The sequence below is a fragment of the Camelus dromedarius genome, chromosome 1 (assembly GCF_036321535.1).
Source record: "Camelus dromedarius isolate mCamDro1 chromosome 1, mCamDro1.pat, whole genome shotgun sequence".
Taxonomy (NCBI): Eukaryota; Metazoa; Chordata; class Mammalia; order Artiodactyla; family Camelidae; genus Camelus; species Camelus dromedarius.
In genome coordinates, this window is record NC_087436.1 from 6,499,804 (window position 1) to 6,527,423 (window position 27,620).

The 27,620-nt window shown below is 40.1% G+C and overlaps 1 protein-coding gene across 1 annotated transcript in view; it reads left to right on the top strand.

Moving 5' to 3' along the window:
* Positions 1 to 27,620, top strand: part of RXFP1 (relaxin family peptide receptor 1) — a 94,118-nt gene that overhangs the window by 12,302 nt on the left and 54,196 nt on the right. The window contains exon 2 of the mRNA XM_031463891.2: positions 14,515 to 14,652. Coding sequence (XP_031319751.1) covers positions 14,515 to 14,652 — 138 coding nt within the window. The remainder of the gene's footprint in view (positions 1 to 14,514; positions 14,653 to 27,620) is intronic.

The following is a 27,620-nucleotide window of genomic DNA, read 5'->3' on the forward strand; positions in this document are numbered from 1 at the left end:
TGGTCTGCCCTTTTCCGGTTCCACCCAATAGCTTCTGCCCAGTAGTTCAAGGGCAGCTTCTGAAACATCCACGTGGAGGGGCAGGTAGAGGGCTGAATATCTACTTCTGTTGCCAGCTTCTCACGGATTATTTCACTCATTGCTCTGGGTGCTGGCATCAGTACCTACTAAGCATGCAAAACTTTCACATTCTCCAACTACCAGGCCAGAAAACCCATGTTTCCCACCCAAGCAATAAGGCCACTTCCCGTGGACTGTCTGCTCGCAGCCAGCCTTCTCTCGTTAGCCTAAGAAAACCCCGAAGTCCTTCCTCCCCTGTCGAGGACCAAGGGAGACTTGGGGCTCACTGAGACCCCCATCTCTGCCTTACCTCTCCCTTTGCCACCCGGCCCCTCGCACCAACCAGAGCATAGGCTTCCGGAGTCGTGCCCTTCCCTTGGGCTGCGTATTAGAATCTAAGAGGAGAATCACCTTTGCTTGGGTAACGCCCCCGCCCTTGGCGACTCCCACCTTCTCCCTTCCCCCAAGGAGCCTGAAACTCCAATGGGACAGGATGCTTTGTTCTCACGTGCAGCTCTCACCAAGGTCAGGGCAACACACTTAACCTTCTCTGCAGGCTGTGGAAAAACTCAATGCCCTGTGTGCTTCAGTCTTTGGTCTTGATCTTCAAGCCAAGTGTTCAAAAAAGCCTATTAAAATTAAAAAAAAAAAAAATCTCTCTCTCTCTGTCTCTCAAGCATCTGGATTTGCAGTTGACTGTTTTTGGCAGTTGACCATTCTAGAAAGGTTCTTTTCTGGTCTCCCTTCCCTGAGCAATAAAGTACAGTCCAACTGCCTCATATTGGTGGGAAAGGGTTAAAAAGGAATAACCAAGAAAGAAGTATATTTGGTTATATCCTATAAGCATGGGGCATTGGGCAAACAGGAATTATAAACACAAAGCCTAGGGGTTTGAAATAATAATTAGAATGACATACATTAGTAAAATATGAACTCTTGAGAATTTGCGAAACATACATTATCAAATATTCAGCTGTATTTTCCAACCATGTCAAGTGGATACAAGTGAAGATATTTGTTTATTCCCATTGAAAATGCATCAAGACAATTTCAACCCTCAGCACATTTGTAATCTCCCTTAAAAATGCAGAACTGTGGTCATGCCATCTAGAGAAAGTGCTTGCCCAGATCTTTAAAGTAAGAATACTTTATATCATTCTCACAGGTAATTATTAACTCAGGTAATGAACTAAAAGAGATACATGACTGAAAATGGGCTCTTTTTCAAATACTATACACATTATGTCAAAAAACATGCTAATAGCTTCTGATACAACTAGAAATGTTTTAACTACAGTTCACAGAACACTAAAAAAAATAGTTTTCAATACATTTATGAAAAAAAAAAGTGATTCACCTTCAGCTGGACTAAGGAATGTCATTCCACTGGATAAATTACTTTCTGGTGTAAATTAAATGCACATTTGGAAACTCTACTAACTCTAGAAATAACATAGTCAGAAAATCATATACATTCTGGAGTTGCAATATCGGTGTACACAATAGGGTTTCCACAGGAGGGCGGAAAGAATTCCATGCACATGAAAGCACAAAGTTTTGTTTATTGTTTCCCCCGAAAAGTAAATCTTATGCTGATTTAATCTCATGTCAATTTAAAGAAACCTAGCTAATCTAGGGAAATAAATGTTTATTCACACAGTTAATGCAGATGAATATTCTAGACTGTGAATCTAAAATCTAACCTTTCGGATTTTCACCGTCATTTGATGACAAACTACAGCTGTGGTAAAAACAGTATTATTCCACCACCAGCTTTACTGAAAAACTAGTCCTCATTACAGGCCCCATGCCATAGCTACTAAGGAGATCTTCACGGCACCACCATGTAAAAACTAGGACACGAGTGAACTCAGCTGCAAAACAGAAACAGACTCCCAGACATAGTAAACAACCTTATGGTTATTGGGGGTAAGGGGGTGGGAAGGGATAAATTTGGGAGTTTGAGATTTGTAAGTGTTAGCCACTACATATAAAAGTAGATTTAAAAAAAAGTTTCTTCTGTATAGCACAGAGAACTATACTCAATATCTTGTAATAGCCTTTAATGAAAAAGAATATGAAAGTGAATATATGTATGTATATGAATGACTGGGACATTGTGCTGTACATCAGAAATTGATGCACTCTAACTGTATATACATCAATAAAAGGTTTTTTTTTAAAAAACCTATGAACTAGGAACTAATGGAATTAAAAGGAAAAATAGTCAGATCCATTAAAAAAAAATACCATTCTAAATGTTTCAGATACATGGACAATTATTCATTCTTTCTTTCCTTGAACTCTTTTTTTTTTTTTTTTTTTTTTTGAATTCCTACAATATTCCCCAGCACCAACACAGACACTGAAAATCAATCGCGGACAGAATAAGAAAGCACCCTCACTAAGGGAATTTACATGCTGGCGGTGATATTTAAGTCCCAGAAGAAGTAAACTAATAAATAAAATGTCTCAGATAGTAGAAAGCGTTGTGAAGAAGAAAAAAAAAAAGGACAGTGTCACAGGATAGTAACCAGCAAGGATTGTGAAGAATCTTCAGACAGAGTGATCCGAAGTCTAAGGTGGGCCTGAATGATGAGGAGTAAGCAGCCAGGGCCCCAGGGAAGAACAATCCAGGCGTCCAGGTGGGTGGAACCAGCTACCCGAAAACCCTCAAGCAAGACCACACGTAGCTCATCCACAGGACAGTCGGTATGGCCCCAACTAAGTGAGGCAAGAAGAGTGGAAAGAAACCAAGCCAGCGAATAGGAGGGGTCAATTCGTGGGAGGGCAGAAGGGGAGGGTAGGAAGTTCGGCTTTTATGCTGAGAACCATGGGACGCTCACAGATTTGCGAGGGGACATTTTTGTGATCTAATTTACTTCTGAACGATCCCTCTGGCTGCTGTGAGGAGAACAGGTGGGAAAGAGGCAGAGGGGGAGGCCATTGCCACTAAGAAGTGACAGTGGCTGATTCTGTGGGGAAAGAAGTGAAGATGAGGGGAGTCCACACACCCGGGAGCGCAGTGGGGAGGAGGCCGCCTTTGCGGAAGGATCGCAGGTGTGGGAGGAAGAGGGGCGAGAGAGTCCTTTACCCCTAAAAGGAGTTGTAAGGACCAGAGAGCCGTGAAAGGGATTTTCTTTGAAAGGAGAGAGGAATATGAAAGAAAACAGTCGCGCATCCACGGCCTCTCTGCCTAGTTCTAGAGGAACGGTGCTTCCTCTTAACCTGCCACAGATGAGCGTCCCACCCACCTGTCGGTCTGGTGAGCTGGGAACCGGTGGGCAGGTCAGCCGTCAGCCACTCAGGGTCAGCAATCGCAGACTATGACCAGAGAAGAGAAAATGAATCCTTCCTCACGGCTTCACCCGGAGACCTGAATTAGCAAGCACCTCCCATCTCAGCCTTCACTCTTAACCTGAGATGGGAGTGTGGACAGAAATAGGAAGTCAGGCCTTCAGCAGCACAAACCAAGGACCCCCGGGTGGCTGTGTTCATGAAGACTCAATCGTGGAAGATTTGAGGATGGAGAGATCTACAAAAGATGGAGAGGAGTATTGACCAGTTCCCAGTAGACATTTGTAAGGAGAGGAAGGCATAAGCATTATTTGCTTGGTGTCAGAGAGAGTCTTAGCGTCCAAGTGGACCACACGTGACTCTTAGCATCTCAGTGGATATCCAGCCCATGCTGCTTACAATTTCATGGATGGTACGGTACAGACTCTATTAGATATATTTTAAGCACAGCTGTCAGTGACAATAGAAAATATCTGGAAATTAAGACCACTGGACTTTAAATGAAGAGAAATCCACATTTAGTGCCTGTGATGTCTGTGAGAGGCAGTAAGGGACTCCTCCACATCCATTAACTATGTCTAATCACAGCAAAAAACCCAGGAGGGAGCTCCACTAATCCCCGTGTCCTAGAACAGGAAGCTGCAAAGCTACAAAACCTACACAGAGGCCACAGGGGCACAGCTGGGAACATCCAAGGTGCCCCCTTGCCCAGCGGCAGCCACACTTAGCCTGCGCCGGGCACGTGGGGCACAGGGGTACAGAGCAAGCCGTGGGAACCGCTCTGGTCTGTGGTCACGGTAACGCCGGAAAAAAAGGCAAAATCGGGAAAACACGGCTTTCAGTCTTGAATGGGCCTCTTGGACTCTGCTAGCTAGTAAGCAGCCACCAGTAAAGCAGCCAGCATCTCGTCCCTGCGCTGAAAGGTTCCAACAGAGGGGCAGGTCTCCTCAGCCGCACCAGCAGCGTCGTGGTCAGAGAGGATGTCCGTCTGAAGGCATAATTGATCTTGGCCGTGACGGGTGAGACCCAGGTGAAAACATAGTATGCAGGACACTGTCACCAGCCAAGAGAGGGAGGCAGAAGTGTGAGTGATTGTTCAGCGGCTCGCGGGCAGGGCAATATGGGGGGAATAGCGGAGGCAGAGTGGTTGAGAACACATGTTCTGAAATCAGAATCAGACAGAGTCTGACTCTCAGTCCCGCCACTTTCTTGTTCTGGGATCCCCAAGCAATTCACTCCTCTGTGCCTTGCCTTCTAAACTGCAAAGCCGTGATGGTATTCCTAACTGAGCAATGGCGTTGTTCTGAGGATGAAATGAAATAAGGTATGTAAAGTGCTCGGTGCTAGTGACTGATACAGTAAATACCCAAAAACGTGGAAGGAAAAGAAAAGAAACAAACGACTGATCAGAGTGCAAAGTGTAATGTAGTGGACTCTGAGGTTTAAGAAAGGAGGTTGTGGCCAGCTGGGGATGCTTTGCCCGAAAGGCTAAAGTGTAATGAAAAGGAAGCCACTGCAGACGTCTTAGCCAGACGTGAGAGAATCCGGAAGGGAACACGGCTGAGACAGAGCGGGTGGAAGTGAGCTGTTAAGATGCACACCCACCCTTGACCTGGGGTCTTTTCGTCTCAGCCGTACCAGTAGTGTCATGGGTAAACTGCTGCTGTCACACCACGGAGCAGGAATCCAATGTGATGGCTGGAAAGTCAAGGAGGGAGCTTCATCATAGTTTGAGGCATACGCTAGAAATGTGTGAATACAAAACTTAGAACTTTCAGCTGTTCCATGTGGTGGGAAATGAGTGCACTCATCCAGTAAGTGCTCGCTGAGCGTTTATGACAGTGGGATACTAAGCCCTTCGCAATGTTGATAATAACATCTCACCCAACTGAAGGCCACTGATCCCAGAAAAACAGTAATAACATCTATCAGTGTTGAGCAGATGAAACGTGAACTGCCATCTCCATGTTAGGTGAGGCTTTCAAAATCGAGGAATGGACTTGGGTTAATTGTGCATTAAGGCTGGGATATTCAAATACATTCAAATTTCACAGATAAAATAAATTAAATTAAATTTTAAGAAAAGAAGGAAAGTGTGTCCTTTTTCAGTCCCACACTCATAGCTCAGTTGTTCCCTGTTTACACAGAAGTCATGTCGTGTCTGGGCATCTGCGTTTTCAGCTGTAGCAGATTCAAGTAATAAATTAGAAATGGTGATCGCAGCACTGAGATGACAGAGGCAGACAAATTAATGACAGTTGAATGACAGCTGGTAGAGAACTGTGGAGGAAAAACCATAAAAAGTTGACAGAACTCTTAAAGCCAAGGAGTCTGTGGTCAAAGTTATAGGACACCATTGCCTCAAAGGCCCTAAGGCATCACTGTCCTGCCCAGCATGTTACTGAGTCCAAGCTCAGTCTGCTCACCGCAGGGCAGGTCAATAAATCAAGAGACGAGGTGTTGGGACAAGGAACAGTGACTTTATTTGGAAAGCCAGCAGACCCAGAAGATGGTGGACTTGTGTCCCAAAGAACTATCTTGCCTGGATTTGGATGCTAGTTTCTTTCATAGAACAAAGAGGAGGAGGTGAGGAGGTAAAGTGAAAAAGGTGGTAAGTTGTTGCAAACACTTCCTTGTTCCAGCCAGACTCCAGAGGAGATGTGTCATTTCTTCCTTCCCGCAGTCATTCTCGGGTCAGCCTGGTCAGGATGCTTCCTGTGCGCTCAGCAAAGGTATTTTAGCTTAACGCTCATTACCTGGGAGGCAGGGTTCCCAGCGTTGGACCATTATGTATAATTTAAGCTTTCAGGCAGCATCCCTTTAGTGATGAACTTGTACCAAAAGCAATAGATACACAGGTTCAGGTAAAAGAAACACCCAATATGGAGTCAGATTTGTTCTTCCCTGTTGCAAACATGATAACCCAGATTCACAAAGGAAAGTTACTCTTGTGTTCATAAGAGCTCTAAACGTTTAGTGGTAAACACCCCAAAACTGAATCAGAACACCAGTATACAATTTCTGACAAGTTTTGCTCTTTAGAGGGGAGTTGAGAAATGAGGAGGCACCTAGCAGGGGGAATGAAATGTGTTCTCTTTTGTCTTGTTTTTAAGAAGGGAGACACAAGAGCCTGTTTCAGGCTACTGGGAACGATCTAAGAAAGAGGTAAAAACCTTATGATGCTGAGATAGGAGGGAGAATCACTGGCTCTGTCCTGAGCAGGTGAGAGGGATGGAGGTGAGCTCAGGAGAGGGACTGGAGCAGAGGGCTCGGAGGAGGCGGAGTGCACGAGGGTGGTCCGTAGGGTGCCATGGGGCTCCTGGGATGGCCTCAGGGGGGTGGAGGTTTGAGGAGAGAAGGAATGAAGTGCTCATCTAGGAGATGGGAGAGCATATGGAAGAGGGAACCGCTGCTGAGTGGCATTAGTGCCCCCACCCCCACTCCCATTTTATTGGAAGGAGGCAGCAGTGTGCATTGCACATTTTGGGGCTGTAAACAGTTCTGTCCTTGGGTCAGTTCTGGGTGAGGTCTGCAGTCAGCGTGGCATGAAGTTCAGACAGGGAGACTCCCAGCATTCCCAAGAGTTCCCATCATTCTTGGGAAACGAAGTGTCTGATTCATATGGTCCAGCACAAGCTATGAGAAAGAACATTAACCAAAGATTTAAAATGAGAAGCTGGACGAAGGCAGCATCATGAAGAGATACTGAGCATTTGGATTTTGTCAGGACAGTGGATTTTTTTGACTATTTTTTTTCTAGCTTTATTGAGGTATGGACAATTGAACTTTTTCAAGGATTTTTGTGTATCTCAGAGTATGCACATCTCAAAATATCAAATTTGAAGTCTAAAATGTGCTTCTTTTAAACATCTGTTGATGTTATTCAGAGATTGATGGAACTAGTTCAAACAGCCTGAAAATATTTTGGGGTTGATTCCTTTAATTTTGGCAGAACATACTTAAATTATCTATCCAGTTTTTTCACAACCTGGAGAGATTGTCTTAGTAACCCAGTCTGTTGTTTGATAGTCCTTGTAGCTAAGAAATTATTCCTTACAGCAAACTTGACTATCACCTCTGGCGTCGGAGGACCGCCCATTCCCCAAGTTTACTGGCCGAAATCCTTCCCCAAGTTATCAGCCAAAACAACAGCGTCACAACCTCTGAAGAGCTACAGCAGCTGCCCTGGTGCCCTTGCCGGGTAATGTGCATCCACTTCCCCGAACTCATGAAATCAACTAGAAAATCTCCACTGGAAGACAAACAGCCACAGAAAGAACAAATTGCCTGTCCTGCGAGTGAGCACGTGTTTAGGCTGCTGACATGGGGGTTTCCCATTGGTGCTTCCCCAGTGCCTCGCCCCTGCTTTCTCAGCGTGGGCCCTGTTGACATTTTAGGATGGATAAGTCTTTGTCTGGGGAGCTGTCCTGTGCATCGTGGGATATTCAAGCAGCATCACTGGAATCGACCTATTAAGATGCCAGTAGCTCCCCTCAAGTCATGATAATAAAACAGATCTGCACTTTGACAAATGTCCCCTAGGCTACAAAATCATCCCTGATTGAGAATCACTGGCCTGTCACTAAAGGTCTGAAGAAAACCAGCGAATTAGAAATCAGTGTTTTTTCATCTGTAGACAAGGAACCAAATTTTCATGCATTTGAATTAGCTGTACATTGCTCCAGATCATTTTTTATTATTAAGGGAATATTCACTTTGAAAAAAAAAAATTCAAATTTTCCTAAGGGTATAAACTGAAGAGAAAAATCTCCCCTTTATCCTGCCATTATTAGTCCCACTTCCCAAAGACAACCACTGGTAACAGTTTCTAGTTAATATATCAGAATTTTATAAACACAGTATTATATATTCCTTTATTTTCCACAAATAAGATCAAACTATATAGGCTATTGTTCAACATACTTTCTGTAGCTTAATGATATGCATTGAATATCTTATTATATTAGCAGATATATATCTACCTCACTTTCCAAACTGTTGAACTGAATATCTATATAAGAGTGTATAGTTCTATAATTACACCATATATTTATTTAAAAACCCTCAATTATTACTGGTATTTTTATTTGTTTTGTTTTTGGATATCTGAAATAGTTACTGATAGCATTTAAGATAGAAATTATAAAATAAATGGGTTAAATATAGGGAAATTTTGCCATTGTGGGTTTTTTTGTTTGTTTGTTTCTTTGTTGGTTTTTCATTTTTTTTTTATTGACGTATAGTTGATTACAGTGTTATGTTAGTTTCTGGTGCACAGCATAGTGATTCAGTTATAATATATACATATTCTTTTTCATTATAGGCTATTATAAGGTATTGAATATAGTTCCCTGTGCTGCCCAGCAGGATCTTGTTGTTTATCTGTTTCATATATAGTAGTGTGTATCTGCTAATCCCAAACTCTTAATCTACCCATTCCCCCCGCTTTCCCCTTTGGTAACCTTAATTTCATTTTCTATGTCTGTGAGTCTGTTTCTGTTCTGTAAATAGGTTCGTTTGTGTCATTTTTTTTTTTTAGATTCCACATATAAGTGATATCATATGGTATTTGTCTTTCTCTGTCTGCCTTACTTCACTTAGTATGATCATCTCTAGATCCATCCATGTTGCTGCAAATGGCATTATTTCATTCTTTTTTATGGTTGAGTAGTATTCTATAATACACACACACACACATAAGATACATGTATATGTATCTTTATCCAGTCATCTGTCAATGAACATTTAGGTTGCTTCCATGTTTGGCTACTATAAATAGTGCTGTTGTGAACATTGAGGTGCGTGTATCTTTTCAAATTAGATTTTTCTCTGGATATATTCCCTTGTTTTTTTATTTTTAATTTTACTTCCTAACAAAGTATCTTAGCAAACCCCCTCTATATTTTTGATACATGGGTAGTTACCCATGAAAACAGGAATATTGCATATTTTCCATTGATTACAAAAGGGATCTCAAAGGCTGGATATAAGTCGTAGAATCCAGTGGAACTCTTCTCTTAGTGCTTGCCCAAGTCTTAGCTATTCAGAAACACTAGAAACGATGAAATGTACCGAGTACACTCACCTCCTTGATTTTGAACATAAGTATATAGAGCTGCCTTTAATGCAGTGACTGCACTGATTCCAGAGCAACCATGGTAACATTTTCCGTATTAACATTTAATGTTGTTACAGAATGAGGGTTATAATTTCACCGAGTTGGTGTTTTCCACAGAAAATGATTTCCCTAGACGCAATAGTAAGTGCTTGTGTGTTTCGGGCAAGGTCTATTAAAAAGCCAAAGCTGTTTTATTCCATTGATGATAAATCATTAGGAATGTAGCTTCCAGAAATGTTTATTGAAACCCTTAAGATTTTAGTTCTGATGGAGGGATTCAAGACTTGGGCATAACTCAGGTCAAATCATGGCCCCTCCCCACCACCAAATGATGACAGACAGCCACAGCGTAGTCACCTTACTATGTGGAAACTAGAGCAGTTTCCTCAAAACCGCATTGTAAAAATGCTTCGTGCTTTTTGGTTTTGGCCCTTGAATTACATGGGAACCCAATTAAGTCGAAGAGAAAGCTAGGGCACTGCACAAAGTCTGCACCATTTTTTCCTTCTGGTGTACGACAGCTCCCACAGCCCCACAAAGTGCATTCAAGGCACGTACACATATTTAGTCATACGGGAATGACAATAATTTGTTCTCTGGCAGAAAAAAAGAAAGGCACTGATTTTCCCTCAGTACTGTGTCTCACTTGGCAATCAGCATATATGACTGTTCCCTGTTTTTCCATCCACTTAATCTCAAAGGATTTCCAGGAGGAGGAAGCGATTGAAGTGCTTCATCAAAAATGTTTCTGTTGTTGCAGTTAAAATTATTAAGCATTTTTCCCCAATTGCTTCAATTTCTGACTAATATTTATTTGAATTTTTATGCACTGGAGTAATTTTTCAGTTAGGGTGCTTTAAAAAAATCGTTTATAAAATTTCTTATATTATGAGTGATTTTTGTATGAGATGAGAGTATTCAAAGTAAACAACTGTAGTCATAAAAAATTAATTCCAAGTATCTCTCAAAGCAAGATGCACTTACACCAATATTACGTATGAACTTATACCATGCTGACAGAGCCAGCGCCACCACGCTGTCACCATCATCGACTGTCCCCGGCATCTCTAGAGCTCTGCCAAGTGTTGTAATTCAGTTCTGAGCCTACTGCTACCCAGTCTCTGCTGAAATTATTAATTTCCTGGTCCCACTGCCCGACAAATTCCCAGCGCATCTGTGTATCCAGATACATTTAACACTTCATTTATTGTGGTCAGAAAGCCTTCAAAAACTTATTTAAAAATACATCGACCAACATTTGCACTAAATCCCATTTTCTTAAACTTTTCTATCTCACTGATTCAATCTTTATCTGAAAAGAGCTTGCTATGGCATTTAGGACTAAATAAACTTAATTTTAAAATAAGTAAAAAAAAAATGGATTGAAATGAAGAATTCATTGTCTTTCTTCCCATGTGCTTCAAAGCTTGGTGCATGTGAGTTTGCAAATCCACTCACACCTGAGAGGAACATAAACAGAGAGAGGAAAAGGGCTTTTTTTCCCCCTGTTTAGGCCTGACATCCAGAAATCATTAATCATTGAGTCTTCTTTATTTAGTGCCAAATGACACATCTAAACAGAGATTCTCAGAGATGGCCAGCAGGCACATGAAAAGATGTTCAACATCACTAATCATCAGAGAAATGCAAATCAAAACCACAATGAGGTATCAACTCGTATCTGTCAGAATGGCTGTCATCAAAAAGAATACAAATAACAAATGCTGGTGATGATGTGGAGAAAAGGGAGCCCTCCTACACTGTTGGTGGGCATGTAATTTGATGCAGCTACTGTGCAAAACAGTATGGAGGTTCCTCAAAAAACTAAAAATAGAACTACCCTATGAGCCATATATTCCTCTCCTAGGTATATATCTGAAGAAAATGAAAACACTAATTGGAAAAGATACATGCACCCCAACGTTCATAGCAGCACTATTTACAATAGCCAAGACATGGAGGCAACCTAAGTGTCCCCCACCAGATGACTGGATAAAGAAGAGGTGGTACATATATACAATGGAATACTACTCAGCCATAAAATATAATGAAATATTGCCATTTGCAGCAATGTGGATGGACCTAGAGGATAGTATGCCTGGTGAAAAAAGTCAGACAGAGAAGGACAAATACTGTATGTTATCACTTACATGTGGAATTTAAAAAGTGAAATGAACGAATATAACAGAACAAAAAGGAACTCACAGATATAGAGAACAAACTAGTGGTTTTCAGTGAGGAGACAGAAGGAGTGAGGGATGAGATGGGGTAGGGGGTTAAGAGGTACAAAGTACTATGCATAAAATAAATAAGCTACAAGAATGTATTGTATAGCATAAGGAATACAGTCAATATTTTATAACTTTAAATGGAGTATGACCCATAAATATTTTGAACCACCATGTTGTACATCTGAAATTAATATATTATAAATTAATTATATTTTTTAAAAAAGATAATCTTTTGCAAGGTATATGTTTACCTCTTTGAGAAATATATCAGAATCTCCAGAAACACATTTATAAAATATATTTGATCATCAAAACCAGGGATACACTTTTAAAGTTTGAGAAACCTTGAATTTATGTGAATTCTATAACAGGCAACTGCTTGTCATACATAGAATAATGAGTTTGGGGGACAGAAAAGCCAAGGCATGTAACTGAAGAAACAAGCTAAGTGATCGATGGCTTTCAAACTTCTGAACATATTTATAAAATGTATTTATTATAACCAATCAATAAAAATAATGAGGCGAAGCTGATGAACACAATAATTTTGAACTAGTGTTTGTAAGCATAGGATTACAGCTGTAGCAATATTAGCTTCAACAGAACTTAGGCAAACATTTCTGTACACATATAGGAGTTATAAATGGTCCTAGTTAAAAAAAAAACACTCCCATTGCATAACCTAAATCTGCTTATGATGAAATAAACCAAAATTCAGGAGCATTCACAGTAATTCACCTGCAATTTTCGGAAGTGTCAAGGTCATGAAAGATGAGGAAAGACTGAGGAATGACTTCAGTTCAAAGGAAACTAAAGAACTGTGACAAGGAAATGCAAGGAGTGATTGTAAACTGAATCCTTTACTATGAAGGATGTTTTGGGGGCGATATGTGAAACTTGAATGGGTTCTGAGCTTTAAAAGGCAGCAAGATATCAATGTCAATTTTCTGATCTTGATGGTTCTAATGTGGGGAATGTCCGTCTCATAGGAGAATGTTCTTTCTAACAGGAAACACATGCCAAAGTTTTTAGGGGTATCTGGTCAGGAACTTAATCTCAAATGGTTCAAGAATGGGGGGAAAATGTTCTTTATACTATATTTGCAACTTTAAGTTCGAGATCATCTCGAAATAAAAAAAAAAACTTATTTGAAAGATATCACTTACTATTTAAGATTTCAAAAATATTTGTTGAATCATAATGTTATGAAAATATAGGACTTAATTTCATGATACAATCATTAACGAACTATATCTGCCTCTAAATAGAAATTTTAAAGACAGTACATAAAATCAAAATATCCCTAAGAGCAAGTTACTCAGAGAAGAATTTTCAGAACAGCAGCATGAAAACACAGGCAGGTATGTCTAGTTAAAATATCTTCAGACAGGCACTGTGGCTGAAGGCTGACAATTCACCAAAGAATTTTTCTGAAACCCTTGGTTTTTAAAGTTTGCTCTTAAAATAATCAATAAAAATAAAAAAGTCAGTCTCAACACAGATCAGTTTATTTAGATACACACTTCAGGTCTCTGAAATGTGTGATGTTCTACTAATGACATCCTGGGGCATACAAATCCTTTGTTTTGACTTTGCTTTAATCAATGTGTTGAGAAAAGATTGATAATTTTTAAATAATTTCACAAGTGAGAACACTATTTACAAGAAGCTTCTTAGTACATAGATTTGACTATTTCCTTCATCAAATTATGTGCTATGAAACAAGCACAGTAAAAACCTGACCTAGGTGGATTGCTCCCTTATGAGAAATGTCACTTCCCTGTTATTAGAAGGTCCCACTGTATCTTCCAAAGGAAATAGTCACTTTTATTCTTCTTATGTTTCGATGATAGACCACAAATATGTTTTTACACAATAAGCATTATTGACTATTCAAACTATTCTGTTTTTATTTCTTTAAAATTGACTATTATTTTTGAAAGTCCCAAAGATTTATAAACTTGGTAAGGATACTAAGCAATAGGATTATCTTGGATTCTACCATCTATCTTTGAAATTATATAAATCTCAGGTTTTAAAATGGCATAGCTAATTTATATCGGTCTGTACAAAAACCTGTACATAGATGTTACTGGGAGCTTTATTCAAAGCTGCCAAAATTTGGACACAATCAAGATGTCCTTAGGTGAATGGATAGATAAATGCTAGTACATTCAGACAATGGAATATTATTCAGCAGTGAAAAGAAATGAGTTACTAAGCCATGAAAAGACATGGAGGAACCTTAATGCTTGTCACTAAGAGAAATAAGACAGTGTGAAAAGGACAGGAACTCTGTTTCATTCAGCGCTCTGTGCACAAAGTCTGGCACAGAACCTCATCCTGAGGAGCCGACCGATGTGTGAGCGAGCAGGGTGCCGTCCTGGCATCCTTCCTCTTCCTCCTCCTCCAGAACCAGACGAGCCTTGATTCTGAGCCAACAGTCAGGATGCAAAAAAGTCCTGAGTTTTTAAATGACTGGCTAAAAGATTTTTGGAGAAGAGGGGAATTGAGCTCAACTGTAAAGTATGGGCAGGAATTTCGTAGGAGATGGATGGCGGGGACAGTCCTGGCGGGAAACCTGACAAGAGGCAGAGGAAAGAGACTCCTGGCATCTTCCGGGGACACGGAAAAGAACACCCACTGGGGGTGGCGGGTCTTGGAGAGTCGGGGCCGTCGGGCGAGGGAGCAGCTGGGGCTGCGGTAGGGAGGGCGGCACCCGCAGGGACGGGCGGACCGGAGTTGCAGAGGAGGGGGAAGCAGTCTCAGCAGTGCCTTGTGTGACCCTCTCCCCTTCCCTCGTCACAGTCGCTCCCACGAGTGGGCAGGATGCCCCGTGCGCCCTGGGCTACTTCCCCTGCGGGAACACCACCAAGTGCTTGCCTCAGCTTCTGCACTGCAACGGCGTGGACGACTGCGGGAACCGGGCGGACGAGGACAACTGCGGTGAGTGCGGCGCCTTGGTCACCGCGGGCCCGGGGAACCAGGGGGCCAGGGGCACATCACAGGGGGACCAGGGGCAAGGGGACCAGGCTAACGTCACAGCAGGACCGGGGGCAGAAGGACGGGGGTTGAGTCACGGCAGGACCAGGGGCGGGAGGATTAAGGTTAAGTCCCTGAGACAGCTCAGAACAAAGAGAAATGTAAAAGAGAAAATGAAGTTGAAATACAAAATGTAGGGCACTTTAAGAAATCTTACATTTATTTCATTATCCATTCTTATTTTAAAAAGATGTGGTATACACACACACACACACACACACATACACACACACAATGGAATATTACTCAGCCATAAAAAGAATGAAATAATGCCATCTGCAGTAACGTGGGTGGACCTTGAATATTATACTTAGTGAACAGGCAAAGAAAAACAAATACCATGTGATATCACATATGTGGAATCTAAACAAATGATACAAATGAACTTATTTACAAAACATAAACAGACTTACAGACATAGAAAACAAACTCATAGTTACCAAAGGGGAAAAGGTAGGGAGGAACAAATTAGGGGTTTGGGATTAGCAGATACCCACTACCATATATAAAATAAACAAACCGGGTCCTACTTTATAGCACAGGAAACTATATTTAGTACCTTGTAATAACCTATAATGGAAAAGAATCTGTAAGAGAATATATATGTATAACCAAATCACTATGTTGTACACCAGAAACTAACACAACACTGTAAACCAATTATACTCCGATAAAAATTTTATATATATATATATGTATATATATATATATATATATATATATATATATATATATATATATATATATATATATCCATTCTTTTGTGTATTAGTATCACAGGCAATATTTCAGGGAAGGGGTGGCTTTGGGACATAGTTATGTTTTCAACCCGCAGAATGGTTTAAAGCAGAATGCGGGCTCCCGGGCCAGGCTGCCTGGTTTGAAGCTGGCACAACAAGAGACTTGGGAAGACATAAAGAATTAGAAGCGCACCGGCGAGCAGCAGGTGCCACTCAGGTGTCAACCACTGTTGCTTTCCTGCCTCCTGCTCACTACAGCCGTGAAGGAGAGATGAGACCTCCTAACAAGGACAAGAAACAGGAAGCCCAGCTGGCCTGTCATTTAACCAACAGCCCTATTCATGACCTTATTAAGCCAACAAGCGGGGCGTCTGGCCAATGAAAATATCTGGGAAAACTTGGCTTTCAGTGGGGATTTTGTTCAAATTTCTGAAGCCTCAAAAGACCCACATGTATAAAAGAACTTGAATTGGCTGGATCTGACTCACTGGAGGAAAAAAATGGGCTTTGGCTAATAAATGTAAAATAAGGAGATTTCATACTCATGGGGAAATAAAGTACTATTTTTGGAGGACACAGATGAACAACAGTTCTAAGGGCTGCATAAATAGCTGATGCCCTGGAGACACCTCGCTGTCATCACTCCCTCAAGAGTCACAGACTTTTTAAGACACTGCCTTGAAGGAATTACACTTCTCGGTCTGGAGCACAGACTCTGGGGGTGGCGGTAACTCAGGAGTAAGCTACACTGGCCCTTGATTTGGGTGGCCATGCATATGTGTTTTCTTCTTTAAAAAAAAAAAAAAATATATATATATATATATATATATATATATATATCCCATCTTGTTAAAATAATTGAATACTACACAGTTTTTATTTTCAAAAAACTAAGATGCAAGTGTCCTGCCCACTGCCAACCACCTCCCCCTCAAGCTGCCAGCACTTTTGGAGAGAGACACGTGCTCCCCACCAACTGCAATGGTGGCAGGAAACAGGAAGTGGGAAGTGGAACCCGGGAGGACAGCATACTCAGCCCCAAAAGTAGCTTCTTGGGGAAGAGGGTTTGGGAAGTCTTGCCTTCCTGCTAAGTTTAAAGAGACCAAGTAACAAGAGGAACCCTCCAGAATGTCCTAATCCTTCCAGCTGTCCCAGTTTCTTGGGCTCCACTAAGCAGCAAATTCCGATGGAGGCCACACACATTAGAGTTTCGCCATCAGGCTCCAGAGACCAGGGCATCAGTTTTGGGGAGTCTTCCATGAGATGGAGATAATTAAGAGTGCCTGCATCCCTGAGCTGGTCAGAGGACTCGCTGAGATGTTGTGTCTAAGATGCTGAGCCAAGCACCCAACAGATAATCGCCCTCTCTGTAAATGCGAGCTGGTCTGTCAGTCACCTGCGGCTGGGTTCCAGGTTCAGTGGCTTAGCTCGGATTCCGGGGGTTGGCCACCAGGGCTGGGCTCAGCTGAGATCAGCTGCACAGTCTGCTGGCCTCTGCTGGGCTTTCTCAGTGTCTTGGTGGTGATCTGAGGGTCAGCTTTGGCATCCTGCCTGGGACCTGGGCTGGAACAGCTGGGGACACTGGTACTGCCACCACATCCCTCCCAAAGCAAGTCACCAGGCCAGCCCTGTCCCAGCAGGGGAAACACCCCCTTCTCCTGCTGAGAGGACCTCCATGTCAACTGCAAGGAGCTCAGGCAGAGGGAGTCCAGACTGCAGCCACTCTTGCTAATTCTGCCACAGTTGGTGCTATATTTGCTCTTCCCACAAACACTAACTCCCAGACACTCAGGCTTCCCAGCCGCATGACCTTAGGAAGTTCTGTCTGTTAAGCAATTTAAATATTTCCAGGAGCAACCATGATTCATCTGTCTACTTATTGTCTTGAAACAGCAGCTGATAATTGAAGAAATACTTTTCTACAGTCTTGATTTTGTACTGTTGTGTGTATGTAGGGGTGTGTGTCTGTGTGCGTGTGTGTCTGTGTGTCCTCTTGGTTCTGGGGTAGTTATTCAGGAGGTGGGTAAGCTTTCCCACATCTCCTAAATGGTTTATTTGGGGGGAGATCAATTATGTAGATTTCTATATTTGGCTGTTAAGCACATTCATTACTCTGCATCCTGGTGAATTTTAATAGAGAGAATGTAACTCTAGGGAAAATGTCAGGGTCTATTTCTTTATACTTAGAATTGAATTCTGATGACAGACATGGGCATCATGCCTGTGGAAACCGTCCCTAATGGGAACAAAAATCAGGGTGGAGGAGAATCGCTCCATAATTGTTTCTTACCTCCCACCTCTTTGCCTTCCTCTCGCTCCAGGGTGTCCCCTCTCTGCAGGTCTCAGGCCGGCCCCTCCCTGCCTCTCCGTCTCGTTTCCACCTGCCTCCCACTTCTGTTCCTCCTCTCCAACCATCCCCAGTCCCTTCTCTTAATGTCTCTCAACTCTGCCTTCTGTTTCATGCTTATCTAGTCTTCTGTCCTTTCCTCTTTCAAACCAAGCCCACCACAATATTTATAAATGAGATCTTAATTACTATTTAGCTCACTTCATTAAGTTGGTAGGCTAGTTGTTACAAAGATTTTAACACCTTTACTTCCAAAGGAAAAAAAAATCCAAGAAGTTGCTTTTCAATCTTACTTAGCTGTCAAAAGATTCCCACCGTCCCTCCCCACACTTGGGCTCAGCAGCCCAGAAAGGTGGTCTTTACCTTAGGGTCAGGGGCCTCTTTGAGAATCAAGGAACTCTTCAGGGGGCTCTGTAAATCCCTTGAAAACTAGAAAATGTTGTGTATTTGTGTAGATGTGCCTTTTCAATGAGAAAAGTGTCCGTATCTTATCAGCTTTGCAAAAGGTTTAGAGCGTTTAAAAGGCAAAAAGCTTCCTTATTCCTGTCATTGGCTAAAACAGAAATCTAAAAAAAGAAAACAAACAAACACTGTTTCATCCTGAGTTGGAATCAATTTCTCCCAATTAGCACTCCAAATTCACTCATGTAAAATCAGTATGTTGTGAGTAGTTTAAAAAAATAATTGCACCAATAATAACTTTTCTTTACCTTCTTTGATTTCTTTTTAAAATAGAAACAAAGTTGTAGGAAGATTCCTTAACCAGGCATCAGAAGGTTCAGGCTCAGATCTTCGAAGTGCCTCTTTCTGTCTGTTGTGACTTGAGTGAATCATTTCTTAGGGTTAAATCCCATTCCTTACTGGTGAAATTGGAATAATACATTCATTATGAGGATTAAATAAATTACTTGCACAGAAATACTTGTCATATACCAGGCATGCAATAAACCTGTGCAGATCAGATTATTGACTATATACTTGGAAGTTACTCTGGAATTCACAGCTTCCAGTTCTATGCCAGGAACTGTTTATATTTTATTGGACTCCAAACCAGGGAAGTCCTAGTTTGTAGGTATTAAGGGAAGTATGAAGCAAGCGGAGACAAGGTAGTGTAAGCAATCTATCCCCAAGGTCCTGTTTGTATGTCATCTTCAGGGTCTCTGACATGAGCAGGGAATGGTGTGGACCACTAACTTTTATGAAAAATAAATATTCAGAGCATGGATTGAATAACAATTTCTAGCTACAGGTGTATATAAATACCTTACATATGGGCAAATAAACAACACTTTGTTTAATTAACTAATACTAATTATTAAAAATACACATGGTATTTGAAAAGCAATTAATGTTCAAAATTTTATTAGACAAAAAAGAGTATGATCATTTAAAAATTTTCTTATTTGCCATTGTCAACAGTTAAAAAAGTCCCATGTCCAATTTTGGAAATATGAGGAAAATCATAACCCACTCTTATGAAGACATATCTTTGTAACAAATATTATGTAAACTGTCCCTGGTCTTCATATGCTGGAATCACATAACTCTCTTGAAATTCACTAGACTAGCAGATCTCCAAATGTAGTTCAGGACCAAACCCGTCAGCAGCACCCAGGAAGTTGTCAGAAATGCAGGTTCTCAGGCCCCATCCCTTCTGAATCAGAAATGCAGCCAGTGACTCCGCAGTGTTTCTGTGAGCTCCTCGTGTCATTCAGATGGACACTAACTAAAAGTTAAGAAGATTCCAAAGGTAGCCAGAGAAAAATAGAGTTAATTACAAGGGACCCTCCCATAAGGATCTCAGCTGATTTCTCTACAGAAACATTACAGGCCAGAAGGGAGCAGCAAGATACATTCAAAGTCCTGGAAGTGGAAACCCTGTAACCTAGGACACTTCACCCAGCAAGATTATTATTTAGAATAGAAGGAGAGAGAAAGAATTTCTCAGACAAGCAGAAACTGAAACAGTTCAGCAATACCAAGCCTATCCTAAAAGAAATATTGAAAGATTTTCTCTAAATAGAAAAGAAGCAAGAATCTATAGGAAAGAGAAAAATCACAATTGGAAAGTAAATCACTTAAATAAGCCAGCACACAGATTTTTAAAAACCAAAAAAAATGTTGTGAAAGCAATGATAACTATAATGGACAGCAAAAAGGTAAATATGAAGATATAAGAGAGGACATCAAAATGTGGGGAATATAGAATATGTTTGAGCCTATATGACTACCAGTCTAAAGCAAGCAGGAATAGTAATGGGTTCACATACTTGAAAAACAGGGTAACCACAAATCAAAAACATATAATAGGTTCACAAAAAAAAAAAAAAAGAGAGAGAGAACACAAGCATAATACAAAAGAAAACTATCAAACCACAAAAGGAAAAACAAAAAGGAAAAGAAAGGAACAAAGGAGAAACACAAAATCAACCAGAAAACAAGGTTTAAAATGGCAATCCAAACATATATATCAATAATTACCATAAACATCAATGGACTAATGCTCCAATCAAAGACACAGAGTGGCAGATTGTATAATAAAAACAAGAGCCTTCAATATGCTGCCTACAAGAGACCCTCTTTAGAGTGAAGGACACATATAGATTGAAAGTGAGAGGATAGAAAAAGATATTTCATGAAAATGGAAATGGAAAGAAACCAAGTGTAGCAATACTCATATCAGACAAAGTAGACTTTAAAACAAAATTCGTAAAGAAAGGCAAAGAAGGACATAAGAGCATACAATGAACAACTACATGACAACAAACTGGACAACCCAGAAGAAATGGACAAGTTTTCCAGAAACATGCAGCCTACCAAACTGAATCAAAAAGAAATAGATAATTTGAACACAGTGATCACTAGAAGTGAAATAGAATCTGTAATTTAAAAAAATTCCCTGCAAATAAAAGTCCAGGACCAGATGGCTTCACTATGGAATTCTACCAAACATACAAAGAAAAGCTTACACTGATTCTTCTCAAACTCTTTCAAAAGACTGAAGAGGAGGGAACACTCCCAAACTCATTCTATGAAGCCACTACCACCCTGATGCCAAAGCCAGACAAAGACACCACCAAAAAAGAAAATTACAGACCAGTATCTTTGATGAATATAGATGCAAAATTCTCAACAAAATATTAGCGAACTGAATCTAACAACACATAAAAAAGATCATACTTCAATAAAAATAGATAAATTAAAAAGTTTTAAAAAAAGATGATACACCACGATCAAATTGGATTCACCCCAGAGTCACAAGGATGGTTCAACATATGCAAATCAATCAATGTGATACACATCAACAAAAAAAGGACAAAAACCACATGATCATCTCAATAGATGCAGAAAAAGTATTTGATAAAATTCAGCATCCATGTATGATTTAAAAAACTCTTACCAATGTGGGTATAGAGGGCACATATCTCAACACAATAAAAATCTTTTATGACAAACTCACAGCCAACATCATATTTAATGGTGGAAAGCTGAAAACCTTCCTGCTAAAATCTGGAACAAGACAAGGATGCCCACTTTCACCACTTCTATTCAACACAGTATTTGAAGTCCTAGTCACAGCACTCAGACAAGAAAAAGAAATATATAGAAAACTCCAAAGACTCCACACAAAAACTACCAGAACTGATACACAGATTCAGCAAAGCAGCAGGATACAAGATTAACATACAGAAATCTGTTGCATTTCTTTACACTAACAATGAAATATCAGAAAGGGAAAGTGAAAAAAAATCCCCTTTAAAATCACATCAAAAAATAAAATATTTAGGAATAAACCTGACCAAGGAAGTGAATGACTTACACGCTGAAAACTATAAAACACTAATAAAGGAAATGGAAGATGAGTTAAAAAAAAAAAAGAACAGAAAGATATCCCATGCTCTTAGACTGGAAGAATTAATATTGTTAAAATGTCCATACTATACAAAGCAATCTACAGATTTAGTAGGATCTCAATCAAATTACCCAGGACATTTTTCACAGAACTAGAACAAATCATACTAAAATTTATATGGAACCATAAAAAGACCCAGAATTGCCAAAGCAATCCTGAGGAAAAAGAACAAAGCTGGCGGAATAACCCTCCCAGACTTCAGACAATACTACAGAGCTACAGTAATCAGAACAGCATGGTATTGGCAGAAAATCAGACATACGGATGGATGGAACAGAATAAAGAACCCAGAAATAAACCTACACACGTACAGCCAATTAATCTTCAACAAAGGAGGCATGAGTATATAATGGAGAAAAGATAGTCTCTTTGGCAAGTGTTGTTAGGAAAGCTGGACAGCAGCATGTACATCAGTGACATTAGAACAGTCCCTCACACCACACACAAAAATAAACTCAAAATGGCTTAAAGACTTAAATATAAGATATGACCATAAACTCCTAGAAGAAAACATAAGCAAAATATTCTTTGACATAAATCATACTAATATTTTCTTAGGTCAGTCTCCCAAGGCAATAGAAATAAAAGCAAAAATAAACAAATGGGATCTATTCAAACTAATCAGTTTTTGCACAACAAAGGAAACCATTAACAAAATGAAACGACAACCTACTGATTGGGAAAAATATTTGCAAACGATGCAACTGACAAAGGCTTAATTTCCAAAATATACCAATAGCTCCTACAACTCAGTATCAAAACAAACAAACCACCCAATCAAAAAATTGGCAGAAGATCTAAATAAATATTTCTCCAAAGAAGACACACAGATGGCCAATATGTCATATGGTATTTGTCTTTCTCTGTCTGACTTACTTCACTTAGAATGATGCTCAGCATTGGTAAATATTAGAGAAATACAAATCAAAACTATGATGAAGTTACCACCTCACACTGGTCAGAACAGCCATCATTAAAATGTCCACAAATAATAGATGCTGGAGAGGGTGTGGAGAAAAGGAAAACTTCTACACTGTTGGTGGGAGTGTAAATTGGTACAACGACTATGGAGGACAGTATGGATGTTCCTCTAAAAACTAAAAGTAGAGTTGCCATATAATCCGGCAAGCCCACTCCTGGGCATATATCCAAAGGGAACTTTAATTGGAAAAGACACACACACCTCAATGTTCACAGCAGCACTACTGACAATAGCCGAGACATGGAAACCTAAATGTCCATCAACAGATGACTGGATAAAGAAGTTGTGGTATATATGTACAATGGAATACTACTCTGCCATAAAAATGAATGAAATAAGGCTATGTGCAGCAGCATAGATGGAGCTGGAGATCATCATTCTAAGTGAAATAAGTCAGACAGAGAAAAACAAATACCATATGACATCACTTCTATATGGAATCTTAAAAAAAGACACAAATGAACTTATTTAGAGAACAGAAACAGACTCAGACATAGAAAACAAACATGGTTACTGGAAGGGGAAAGGGGATGGAGGAGAGATAAATTAGGAGCTTGGGATTAGCAGATACTAACTACTGTATATAAAACAGATAAACAATAAGGTTCTATTGTACAGCACAGGGAATATATTCAATATCCTGTAATAAACAGTAATGGAAAAGAATATGAAAAGGGAAATATATATAATTGCATCACCATACTGTACACCAGACGCTAACATTCATTGTAAATCAGCTATACTTCAGTAAACAAGAAAGGGTAAAGAGGGGCACGCTAGACATTGAGAACCGCTGACCCAAGCCCGAGTGAGGAGAAAATAAGGAGGGCACACGACCCAGTAGCCACAGCAGAAATAAACTGGAATCAGGATTTCAACGTGGCGTGCCAGCATTCTAACCTGCTCATACAACTCAATAACAGACTCCATTATTATCAAATTGTTTAGTTTCTGTAAGAAGAACTGACACTCTACTAGCTGCAAATACCAAAAGAGGGAGCTGTGCCCAAAGCCTCAGAGATGCGCAGCTGAGATGCTGCTGCTGTCTGTGCGGCAGGAGACTGGAACTTCCCGGAAACGATGTCAGAATTTCACGCCGCCTGCACAGTCCAGGTGATACAAAGTATTAGATGTAGTTATTTCTTCTGGCTTCTCATTGCTTTAATTTCCTTCACCAGATGTGCTTTTTTCCTTCTTTTTATAGTATCTGGATAATTTATGCTCCCTGGGCTGTTCATTTTTAAGACATCCATATTTAAATTTGGTTTGATGCTTATTAAATTAAGTCAGAAAGTTGACCCTTTTCAGAATATGTAACCTTCACGCATATTTGAATAAGCAACATTAAATATATTTGCAGTCATATAAAATACAATATCTTAGACATAAATAAAAGAAGAACGCACAGCTAAAAATCTCTTTAAGAGTGATCATTTACAGCTTAGTATGTTGTCAAATAAAAAACCTTTTTTCTGAAACGGGGAACTTTGTTCTTAATTAGACCTTTTAGAAAAATAGCTCCAAAACCCTCTTCCTTATTCCCTTAAACTATTTAAATATTGACACTAATAATAATTATAGAAGTGGAGAAATAAGTCAAATGGAAACAGCGGTAATAAAATTTAAGGAAGTCACTAAAAAATGAAATGCCATCAAATAAATTAAACTGACTCCCCATGTACTGACCTATAATATAAACTCATTATATTTAGAAAGAACTGTTAGTTTTGTATCATCACAAACATTCGAAACAAGTAGTCTTACGTTTCCAGTTCTCTTTGAAAATCCATAAAAAATAAAATCATATTAAATATTAAAAAATAAAATATCTCAAACAAAAACATAAGACATCAAAATCATTGAACATTTTTCATGGACACAATGCAAGGAGAAGTTTTAATCAAGTTTGATTAAAGCTCGATTAAAGTTTCTATCTGAATTCACAGAGATCATTTTCCTTCTAAAATATTTGGGCAATACATAGTCTATTACTCTGGAGCTGACATCTTTTTCATTCTATCACAGGAATCGTTTACATTTGATTGGACTCCAGACTAGGGGAGTCCTGGTCAAAACTGACTGCAGCATTTTCACAAATCTGATCCTTACTGATAAACTCAATATGGAAATATACAAATTTTTTCCCTGAATTACGTGGTTTGATATAACTCCCAAATGATTTTGCCATATATCATTAACACATTTTTTTTGTATCTCTCAAGGACCTTTATGCACCAAATAACAGTTTTAAAATTCAAAAAGGTAAAGCTGCAGAAGTACAAGTAGAACAGAAAAACGACAACAATAAAACCCCTAGCTCAGCATACGATCGATTAAGGAGATAGAAAAATAAGTAACAATATGAAGGCCTAAGGCACAATCTCACAGAACTTACAGGTAGATATTGAATTCAATACCCTCAAAATAAAAACAACTTTTCAAAAATTCCTTTAAGCATTTATAAAAATTTACATACGTTAAGCTATAAAAATTCAATAAATTCACAAATGTAGAAACAACACAGAACAAATTATCTGATCACAAGTTAGTAAAATTATTTTTACTAACTTGTTTACAGGAAACAATAAAACATAAAATCCTCACAGCCGTCTAGAAATTCAAAATTCTCTGGTAAAAAACATTTTTGCTACTAACCTATTTTTTATCTGTACCCAGAACTATCACAGATGCCATCAGAATAGAGGCCAAAAAAAAAAAAAAATCTTTAACAGTCACATGCGCAGTGTTTAGTCCAACAGTGACAAATCGAAAAAAGAGGAACTTCTCACTTTTCCAGCTAAAACTCTGAGATACTTGGGAGAATATGCCTGGGTAAATACCAAAGGAACCTGGTTACAAAAAGATAAGGACTCAAGTTCATGAATTATTTTTGTCCATCTCAAACTGAGTTCTAACTCAATAGTAAAAATGAAATATTAAAATAGCATCAAATTATCAGATGCTACAGAATTTATTGATTATATCCAGGTTTTTATTTAAAAGGAACGTTTGCATTTCCAGATTAGAATGTGCTAGCACCCCTCCTTCTGCATTGTAAACAGATGTCTCTATGGAGAAGGCTCCCATCACGGTCACACCAGCCCAGCCTCATCCCCCTGCTGGAGGCAGGCTGAATCCCTCTACCATGAAGACCCAAGTTCAGGGGCTCCCCGCGGGAGGCTCTAAACATCACTCCTGCTCTGCACGCTCACAGCCTTGCCTATAGGGAGAGGATGTCACTATTTCCACATCTGTACTTCGTTGATCCACAGGGAAAACAGAAACCTCTTATAGTACATTTTGGGTGATGTATTATGTTAGCGTCTGCTAAAAATGCATGTCCACCAGGAACCTTAGAATGTGGAAATAAGGTCTTTGTGGATATAGTGAAGGTGAGGGGCTTCTGGCTTCCCCTGGTTCCGCCCAGGCAGAGGGAAGGGAAGGAAGACCCTTCCCCTCCGGGTCTCTGGTCCAGCTCTCCTGTCCAGTCTAGAAACAGCAAAGCCCAGCTCTTTTTTTTTCCCCCACGTCTATGGCCAATGCTGAAACAATCAAATACTTAGAATTCGACTCCTTTGTTATCTGCAGACTGCTGTGTCATCCCTTCCCCAAAGCAATGCAAGTGGATAATTCTAGCCTCCTGCATAGGAAAAAGGCTGAGTGCAAGGAATGCAAAGGAAAGAAAACTTTAATACCCCAGAATATTTGCCTGTCACTGGCTGGCACTTACTAATAATCTCTGAGTAGTAGGTAAACAGTATTTTTTATGGGTGTGATGGTGAGGATATATGCTTTTTAATAGGATTGTAAGACTGTCTGAAGTGTATTCAAGGATCCTTTTAATTGTGATTTGGACCTGCATTTAAAATTCTGGAATGCTAAACGGTCTTTCATTTCCTCAATACAGCTTTTCACACAGCTGTCAGGATGAAGGCAGTGCCAGATAGTCTGTCGTAGAACTTAGCTGTTCTCATTTTAGAATTAAAGGTGACAGTTCGTCTCTTTTAAGGTTAAAAACACAGGCGAAAAGTAGCACGGGTCATAAATATGTGTATTAATACACAACTATGCATTGTAAGTTCAAAAACGGCTGGTTTTCTATTTATTATTCTCAAAATAGCACTGGAAATACCTAAGGAGCTGAGCCTTGGCTTTTTTTTTTATAAAAGACAAACCTCATTTTAACCCCAATAGGTTTATCTGTTGTATCCAGCAACGCGTAAATGACGTTTGAGTTCACGGCACAAAGACTTCCAACACAGAAGGCTCCCTACAGAATAGGCACAAAAGGAAGTTTCTGTATTGGCCCTGATTGCCTTTAAAATATGCCCAGGATAATGTTACACCTTCCACTTCTTCAAAGAGTTGCCTCTAAAGGTACTAAGAACCAGAAAGAGGCATATGCATTCTGTCCAGCAGACGACTGCTGTCACTCAGATTCAAGGAGCTCTCACACTACGGGTTTGATGACTTTTCTGCCAGGCCAGGCGACACCCCAGGGCCTCTTCTGATGGCCCAGGGCACCTCTACTCTGGGGACCGTTACCTTCTGAGAAAAACATGCTCCACTCACTGTGTCCCCGGAATAGGTGCTGAGAACCGAGTTAATACCTCCGCTGCGCGTCAATCCAATTAGAAATTAACCACCTATTCATTCATTCATCAATCAGCAATAGGATGTATGCCTTCATTCTGATAAAAGTGCAGACCCTTTCACACACAGCCTCACGGCATCCTCTCTTACAGAGGCATGTGACAGAGGAACAAGTTCCTCGGCTTCTGAATATTCAAAATCCAAACCTCGAAGGAACCCGGGAACGGTGAATGTCTGGGAGGCATAGCAGCCTCCTGCCGGCTGGAGAGAAGCCGGGTCCTGCTCCCCACCCCCAGA